Consider the following 9,176-nt stretch of genomic DNA (forward strand, 5'->3'; position numbering starts at 1 on the left):
ATTTTAATGCCTATATAATATTCCATTGATTGAATGTATCACAATTTATTTAACCTTATTCCTTCAATAACATACAGTTATTTCCAATTTTTTTTTTGGTATTACAAATAATACTGATGAAACTTTTTGTTTACTATTATTTACCCAACTATATAATTTCTCAGGATGAATTACTTGAAAGGAAAGTACTGAGCCATAGAATACAAACACTTCTAAAGGTCACAGTATACTTACTTAGTCAAATACACTACTGAAAGGCTGCACTGATTTACACTCCCCAAAGCAGTATATAAAAGTGCTCATTTCACCAAAACCTTAACAGCACTGTTATTCTCATTTTAAAAATTTTACCTTATGGGAGAAAAACACTTTTATATCAATTTTTAATTCTTTGACTACTGGCAAGATCAAAATTAAAAATATTTATTAGTTATTTTGCTGCAGCATTTTTCTGTTAATGTTTTCTTTATGATTTTGTAAGAGTTCTTTATGCACTGAGGATATTAACATTTTGTCTGTAGTATTTGTTGCAGGGTTATAAGTTTTTTTTGTTGTTGTTCTTGAAATCTACAAATCCGCTCTCTTTTCTACATTTCCACTAGCGTTATACCAGTAATGAGATAATCTTCATTGCTTTGGCAGTAGCCTAGGAAATTAATCCTTAAGATAATGATTTAGTATATCTGATATTAACAAGGTACTGAAATAATGACTTCCTGAAGAAAAGCGTTATTCACCTATTATTAGGCTGTTTCTCATCCTTCATTAAATCCAGTTCTTTCTTGAATTGTGTATTTTATTTTTTAACTTCCCCTCTTATTTTGTATGACTAATCTTAATTCCAAAGTTCTCAATTTACAAAATTCGGGCAACCCAACAAATTCTATGGCACCTTTTCCTCCTAGCTAAAGGTAGAGTATTTTAAAACACTGAAACACACAAAGAGACACACACATACTAAAGTATTATAGTTCAGTAAATATAAAAGCAGATGTCAACAAACTTTTATAAATAGGCAAAAATCTAAAATTCATCTAAGAATCCAAGAATATACCTTGTAATATTGCCTAGTTTCATCACATGCTTGCTAGGCAAGCAATATCCTCATTTTTTAAAAAAATCAACAAACCTAATAGAATTAATCAAATTGCCCAGGTCATGCAATAAGACAATATAAAAACTGTAAACAGCAATCATAAGTTCTATGCTGGACACAAGTAAACCAATATCTACATTGTGTCCTGAGCAAACTATTTTTTCTCTTGTCTTCAACTTGTATGACTTTTTTCCAACCTTTATTCACTCACCCACTCAACAAATATTTAGTTCTCAGTACCTTCTCTGTGCCCAGTACTGTGTTATGTGCTAGGAAAAGCCGTTAAGTAATTGTTTTTAATGAGAATTTCATTTCACCTTGCAAAACTTTGATGAAATGTGTGTTTCCGAGTGACAATGACTTTCCTTTTTAAAAAAATATGCTGTATTTAATAATCTAATGATTAGATCACTGACATGAGAGTTAGGAATTTGCAGACTTGGTTTATTATTGGTTTTGTGTTCTTACCTTAGGGCAAAATCAGTATGTTTCTCAGTTTTGCAGATCTATGACTTTTAACAAATAAAATGGGGCTCTGGGTATTCTTAAAAGCCTTTGCATTTTTTTAAAGTAACAGTGGCAAGGAAACTGGGCTCACACTTGAAAGAAATCACTTACAAAATAGAAAAATAGTACTTTTTACTATTTGAGGTTTTTAAAAAATCATACTATCTTCTAATTTTCAAATACTGTTTTTATTATTATTTTAAGGCAATATGGATAAAAACAAAGTAGGAAATACTTTTATCCACTGCTGGTGGGAGTGATAAATTGGCATAATCTTACCGAAAAGCAATTTGGTATGTGTATTAAGAGCTTTAAAAAGGTTCATTCCTTTGGACTCAGTCATTGTCCTTCTAGGACTCTATCCCCGTCCCCAAATAGAAATTTGGAAAAAAGATGTATGTACAAACATGTCCAAACAATAATGTAATAGTCAAAAAAGGGAAAATGCCCCAAATATGGGGAATAATTAAATAACGTATCTGAATAAATGTTTTTATAATCATTAAAATTGTATTTTTTCAGACTATTTATTAAAAAGGAAAACACTCACAATGTAAGTGCAAATAACCTGGCCACAAATTTTACACACACACACACACACACACACACACACGCACACACACGGTGCCTGACCCTGATTTTTTAAAATTATGTATATACATAGAACATTAAGAGTTAACATCAAAATGCTGACAGTCATCTTTAGTTCAAGGGATCATGAGTGGTTTTTATAGTTTTGTATATGCCCACAATTTTCTATAATGAGTTTTCATAATAAAAATGTAAGTGTGATTCTTTTTGGCTGTTCTTTCAGTTTCAAATGTGTAATGAATGACCACTGTGTAAATGTGCTCATCACTGAACTATTCAAATTTACAAGGCCTTTATTTACATTTTATTCCACTAAGAGAAAGCTACCTAACACTAAGATCCTAGCTATAACCACAAAATTATTCACAAAGGAGACTTTCTCCGGATCTGAAAAGAAAAATGTTAAAAAGAATCCCAATGAAACGGGATTTAACTCGATAATTAGGCTTACTGCCCAAATTTTAATTTTTAAAAAAAAGGTAAAGCCAAGAACATTTATCTGCAAGACTTTTCATTAAGAACACACACATAAAGGGCTTTCAATGGTATTTTGGCAAAATTAAGAAAAGCATGTGCACCATTTATACATTCTTCTGTAGCCCTTTCTCTTAGGTAGACCTAACCATCACCTCTCAGGATGAGAATCCAGCCAATGAGCACTCTGGAATAGCGCCCTACAGTCAGGTGGATGAAAATCATTCCAAATCCAAGTCAGGCTTTCACTTGAGGGGAACAGTCCCCTAGCATCACATGTATTCCTCACTGACCCCCTGCCAGAATCCCCATACAGCCACCCAGCCACCCTGACCTTGGCTACCCCTCTGGAGCCCAACAGGTCATTAAGGTCCCAAGTTAGAGCACAAGACACAACCCCCATACTAGACTCACTCCAATTCCCAACTCTCCTCCCAGTGACCTCAATTGTCTTGGGATCATTACACATCCCTCCTACTCCCTCTACAGTCTTAAAAATAAAAACATTTCAGGTCATTTCTAAGGTGAATTCTTCCATTTGGGCTTCTGAGTTCATCCCATCCAACTCCTGTCATCCCACCCTCCCTTGTATTTTCAATTTCCCCCTTTCCTGTGGGCTGCTTCTAAGGAGCTAAAATCTCTATCCTTGGAACACAAAAACTAAACAAGACAGAAAAAAAAGCATACAAAGAAACCTTCAATTTATTTTTTCAAACATTACATCTCTCCTTTCTTTTCCTGCTAAATTTATTAAAAAGTTTCATCTACTGTCTCAACTTCTGTAAGCCACAGTTCCACTCATGTCACGCTACTGGAATTTCTGTTCTGGTTACTCCCAAATCTACATTTCTAGCCTGGATAGTTCTCCAAAGCCTGATCCCCTCCCTTTTTTAATTAAAGTTTATTGGAGTGGCAATTGTTAGTCAAGTTACATAGATTTCAGGTATACAATTCTGTATTACATCATCTATAAATCACATTGTGTTCACCACCCAGTCAGTTCTCCTTCCATCACCATATATTGGACCCCTTTACCCTCATCTATCATCCCCCTCCCCCCTTACCCTCTGGTAACCACTAAACTATTGTCTGTGTCTATGAGTTTTTGTTTCTTCATTTGTTTGTCTTGTTCTTTTCTTGTTTTCAGTTTTATATACCACATATCAGCGAAAGCATATGGTTCTCGACTTTTTATGTCTGACTTATTTCCCTTAGCATGATAATCTCAAGATCCATCCATGTTGTTGCAAATAGTACTATTTCATCTTTTCTTATGGCAGAAGAGTATTCCACTGTGGACATATACCACAACTTCTTTATCCATTCATCTACCGAAGGACACTTTGGCTGTTTCCATGTCTTGGCCACTGTAAACAAAAATGCAGTGAACATTGGAGCACATGTGTCTTTACGGATAAGTGTTCTCAGATTTTTTTGATAGATACCAAGGAGAGGTTTTGTTTTGTGTTTTTTCCTGATCCCCATTCTTACCTTGTCCCAACAAGTCCCCAAACCAAATTCCTCCCGCCCTGTAGCCTATCTCACTTTATGGAACATGGTTCTCCTACCTGCAACTCACAGCTCTTCTGCACCTCGAATTCTGTATCAATAGGAAAACTGTGGGTGGTACCAAAGGCACACAGTAGTCTTGGGGTTTTTCTGGTTACTGGTGATTGAAAACAGGGCTGTAAAATCACATAACCAAGTAATTGCCTTATACAATAGCTCATTTCCTATCCTGCCAATAGGGCGTACAAAAGTGAGGCACTGTCCTCCCACACGCTTTCACAATTGTTCAATGTCAAAGTACTGATGCAGTCCTGAAAGATGAAGAGAATAACTCATCGGGTAGTTCATATTAACCCCCCTCATCTCGTAATTTACTTGTAAGACCTGCCAATATCATTATTTTTTTCAATGACATCATTTTTTTACGATAGTGGAGGTTGTGGTGGACAAATACTAAGAGAAAATCCACAACTACATCAGAAAAATCCTGTCTCCAAAACCAAAAAAAAATTCTTAAACACTAAATATATATACATAAATGTGTGTGTATACAAAGGGTGCCAAAAAACGCATACATTTTAAGAAAGGAAAAAAACTATTAAAATTATAATACTCAATATATACCAGTAACAAAAGATGAATACAAGTCATGTTTGATTTCTGCAATTACAAGAGGTGCTCAAAGTGGTTACCATCAGAGTCCAGACACTTCTGATTACGGAGAACTACTGCTTGAACAACGTTGACCAAAGTGTCCACTTGTATACTTTTTTTTTCATTTTTTTGGCACCACCAGTATGTATCATATTGACATTTCAATTTAAAAAACATTTCAGTTATTTTGGTTATTAAAATTTATTTCATAATTCCAGACAAACCCTACTTGGTCATAAAATCCTAAAAGATAGTCCCAGGAAAATGTGAATTCTTAGGAAACTGGCTGTGTTCATGCGATTTATTTTCCACTGAAACTAGACCAGTGACATATCAACCTAAATCACAGGTGACTCTAATCTGAACACTAGAAATATTCAATCTTAGGGATCCTAAGTAATAGTGCCTGACTCTCCTGATTAATGAAGGTTGCAAATGTAGCCCAGCGCCCAATACATGAACAGGCACAAAATTGTCATCATGTTAAGGCCCTTATCAAGGGCATTATTTAAACAATTTAGTTTTCTTATCAAGTAACAAGAAAGAAGCAAAATAAAGGTGAATCAAGTATCTACCACTGACAAGCTTTCTACTTTCAATGAAATGTGTTTTATAATGACTAAACCCAAAGCAGAATATCAGCACTCAACTATTCGGATCTGATTTTTGGATTATTGTTTGAATTGGTGAATGATGAGATGTGAAGAAAAAAATTGACATATAAAAAAGAAAACTCCAAAATAAAAGAACTCCCTAAACTTGGCACACATACATTCCTTAGCTGTTTACTTCCTCCTGAAAAGAAATGACTGGAAGCACATGGTCCTCTCAAACACCTTCTTGAGGAGAGGTAAGAAGGCAGAACGTTCCAGGAGAAAAGACTTAAAAAGCAAGGTAGTCCAGAGCAGAAACATTATATGCTGTAAGTATTGCTAATTCTGTTCACCCCCCCCATCTCTGCTGAAAAGAACAGAGTAAAATACGTTAGACCTCCCATTGCCATTCCAAGTCTTGTGAAAAGTAGGGTGGGTGGGGGTTAAAAAAGCAGGCAGTAACTAGGAAAAATAGCACTTGACTTGGAAAAACTGGGGCTGAGCAGGAACCTTCCTCTCTATCTTCACTGCCCCACTCTGTAAGACTACCTTGACTTTACCATGGTCTCTAAGAAAAGGGACAGGAAAACACAAGGTAAAAAGGAGAAAGAACAGAACAAGCACTAAGAAATGCATTCTTCTCCTTGCTTCACTCCCCATCACCCCAACTCGTTATCCCAGTGCTTACCCTCAGGTGCCTCTGTCCCCACTCCTTTGCCCTCAGCATCAGAACAATCTAATTGTGAAACCACTTCACTTTCCCGTGTATATAACTTGCTCCAACGTTGCAAAACTTGAATGTCAAATATGCACAAAAGTATTCTTTTATACTATTTTCCAGTGCAAACAATCCTAAGCACACTTGATTTCGTGAACATGTTACATTCATATTATAGTCACCTCATGGGTTAAACAGGCCTCTGTGAGTTAGTCTAAAAAAAAACACATGATAGTAACCATTTACAACATTGGAGCCATTAGCTCTGTTCCAAGTTTCAGCACTGGCTCCAAAGGAGTAGTCCTGGTTTTGTCTAACTCAGTTTTATGACCTTGAACACAATCTTTTCTCTCTGGACCTCAGTTTCATCATATTTGCAATGAGGATTTGGAATAGTTTTAACAAATTTACTATCGCTTCCTTTTCAAATGTGTTATACTCATGTTCTACGTGATTGTTTAACTATAATACCTTGCTTCCATACTATATAACTTTCTCTTAGGTAGGAAACATGTTTTATACATTCCCCGTATTTGGTAGGAGCTGAGTAAATCTGTAAACTGATATAAGAGATAGTGGGGGACATATAAAAGACATTAAAATGTGGAAGGATTTGTTCATGGTCATATGGTAAATTGGAGCAGAAATCAAAACTAGACTCCTTAATTCAACTCCACTATTTTCCCTAGCTGAACCCCTCCTCCCTTGTTCTCCACACCCTTCCAGGCCTTTGTATGTGCACCTCAAACATCCACCTATATTAAAGGTTTGGGACTACGTGTAAAACTACTTCAAATCCCTCACATTTAGTATAACACTTAAATGCTTGCATGAGAGAATTTTCCAGAACACTCCCTGTAATAAAACCACTTAGGGGATGCACCCTCTGAATCAATTTGAATAAGCAAGCCCATCCTAAGCTTCACTCCATCCTTCCACTGGATGAGGAAACCAAGGGATGTGCTACATGAAGGTATCTCCCAGATTTAAGCTTATACATTTTGGCAGAGCCCAAAGGGCGAAGGAAAAGAATTCATAAAGGAGAGAGGGAAAAAAGAATTGTCTGGTTTCCCAGAGCTTCACTGGGGGAGCGGGGTGGAAAGAGGGTTGTGAGACAGGTTAAAAAATGGGAAAGGAAGATTCTAGCTTTAAAAGTACCACCTTTCAAAAGATCCATGGAGCCATCGGAAACCCACTCTACAGCGTATCGGAAATGGAAGGGGTTAAACTTTTGCGGGTGGATAGAAACAGGGGAGTAGCTAAAAATCAAAGGTGGGTGTTTGGGATTCGCAGGGGACAGACTGGGGGCGGGAGTTGGAAAGGAGAAATCCCTAAGGTCAGAAGACGAAAGGGGGAAAGGGGAGAGAGTAAAATGCCGGCCAAAAGGAAAATCGGGAGGGCAGGGGTGAAAAGGAGGGGGAGGGGGAGGGAGAGGGAGCCCGGGAATGAGCGCCGGTCGGAGAGAAAGGTGGGGGAGGGGAGAACATTAGTGCACACCCAGGGCGGAGAGCCAGGCTTGGGGGAGAGCCGGGTGGTCGCCGGCTTAGGCAATGGTGTGGGCCATCCGCCCCTGCCCCCAGCGGTGGTTTGTACCTGTTGGTGTGGAAGCGGTGGAGCGGGTCGGTGCGATGGCAAGAGGACAGCTGGCAGCCAAAGTCACTGATGTCCAGACAGCCCGGCTCCTCGCTCAGGCAGGTGCCCACTCCGCGAGGGGGTCCCAGAAACGGAAAGGGTTCCTCGGGGGTCAGAAACTTCTCGTACGAAGTGGTGGCCGACGCCTCGTCCGACATGGCTGGAGATGACGGGGCTCGGGCTCCCTCTCCAGCCCCGGACTGCTCCCGCGCCCGTCCCTGCCCCCACTCTAACCTGTCCGCTGTCGCCGCCGCGCCGGGGTGTGCCCGCCGCAGCTCACCAGCAGGCTGAGCGCCGCGGCCCGTCGCTGGCCCAGGAGAGCCGCGCCGCGCGACGAGGCTGCTCCAGGCCACAGCGACCCGCCGGACCCCGGTTAGTCCCCCCAGTGGCGGCCGCCGCTGCCCAGCCCAGGCTCGTAGGCGCAGCTCCGCCGCCGCCCGGCCCGGCCCGCCCCACCCCGCCCCGCCCACTGCGCTCGCCGCCCGCAACTACTGCAGTCCGCCGGGCGCCCAACCGGAGGGGAAGGGCGATGGGAATCCGCTCCCCGCGCCCCCTTCAGGAGCGGAGGAGGAACTGAACCTCCGCCCGCCGCCGCCGCGCCGCCCGCCCCGCCCTCCACGCAGCCAATCAGGGATTCCAGGCTCTAGAAAGCAGGGCGCTTCACGCCATCCCCCTCCACCGCCTTCTCGCTGGTGGCTGATTACTAAACAGCAAGCCGCAGCCCTTAGAAAAGGGACTTGGCCAAGGTCACACTTTGGGTGCGGGAGAAAGAATCCAGATGCCCTGGTTCCCAGCACACTTGATCACCCTGTCCCAATTCAACAAGTATTTATTGAGGTCCTGCAGTTCTGTGCCCAGCACTGTGCAATAAGCCGTAGGGAAAATGGGCCAAGTAGAGAAAAATAGCCCCTGGTTCAGCTCTGATCACCTAACCCCAAGAATTCTACGCAACAGCCACCAGGCTACTCAGAGCTGCTGGACACGCAGAGCTCTTTTGTGCTCTCTGCTGGGGCTCGCATTATGAATTCTGCTTGGGACGCCCTGCCATTTCTCCCTTGCTAATCCTTAAAGCCCCAGCTCAAAGGGTACCTCCTCGGTGAAGCCTTCCCTGACTTTTAAACGAGATTTAGGTATTCCTGCCAAAGCTCCCATAGAAAGGGCACTTGACTTGTTCAACTTAAATCAACTTGCTAGGTGTTAAACACTGTTCTTTCATTTCTCTTTTCTCTGTAGTCCAGACAGATAGTTCCAGATCTTAGGCATGTAAATCATTTTAAAATATTCAGAGGAAAACACAAGATTGCCAATTTTCTTATCTTGTAAACTGGAGGAAAATTTTTAAATACCCACTACTATTTTATAAAAGGAAGCATGTTTTCATATAAAATGATAAGGACATAAT

The 9,176-nt window shown here is 40.6% G+C and overlaps 1 protein-coding gene across 1 annotated transcript in view; it reads right to left on the reverse strand.

Moving 5' to 3' along the window:
- The window catches only part of FAM199X (family with sequence similarity 199, X-linked), a 30,035-nt gene extending 21,813 nt beyond the window's left edge, over positions 1–8,222 (reverse strand). The window contains exon 1 of the mRNA XM_081043836.1: positions 7,736–8,222. Within this exon, the coding sequence (XP_080899962.1) occupies positions 7,736–7,932 (197 nt within the window). The 5' untranslated portion in view covers positions 7,933–8,222. The remainder of the gene's footprint in view (positions 1–7,735) is intronic.
- Positions 8,223–9,176: the final 954 nt, after the last annotated feature.

This window comes from Rhinolophus hipposideros, assembly GCF_964194185.1.
Source record: "Rhinolophus hipposideros genome assembly, chromosome: X".
NCBI lineage: Eukaryota > Metazoa > Chordata > Mammalia > Chiroptera > Rhinolophidae > Rhinolophus > Rhinolophus hipposideros.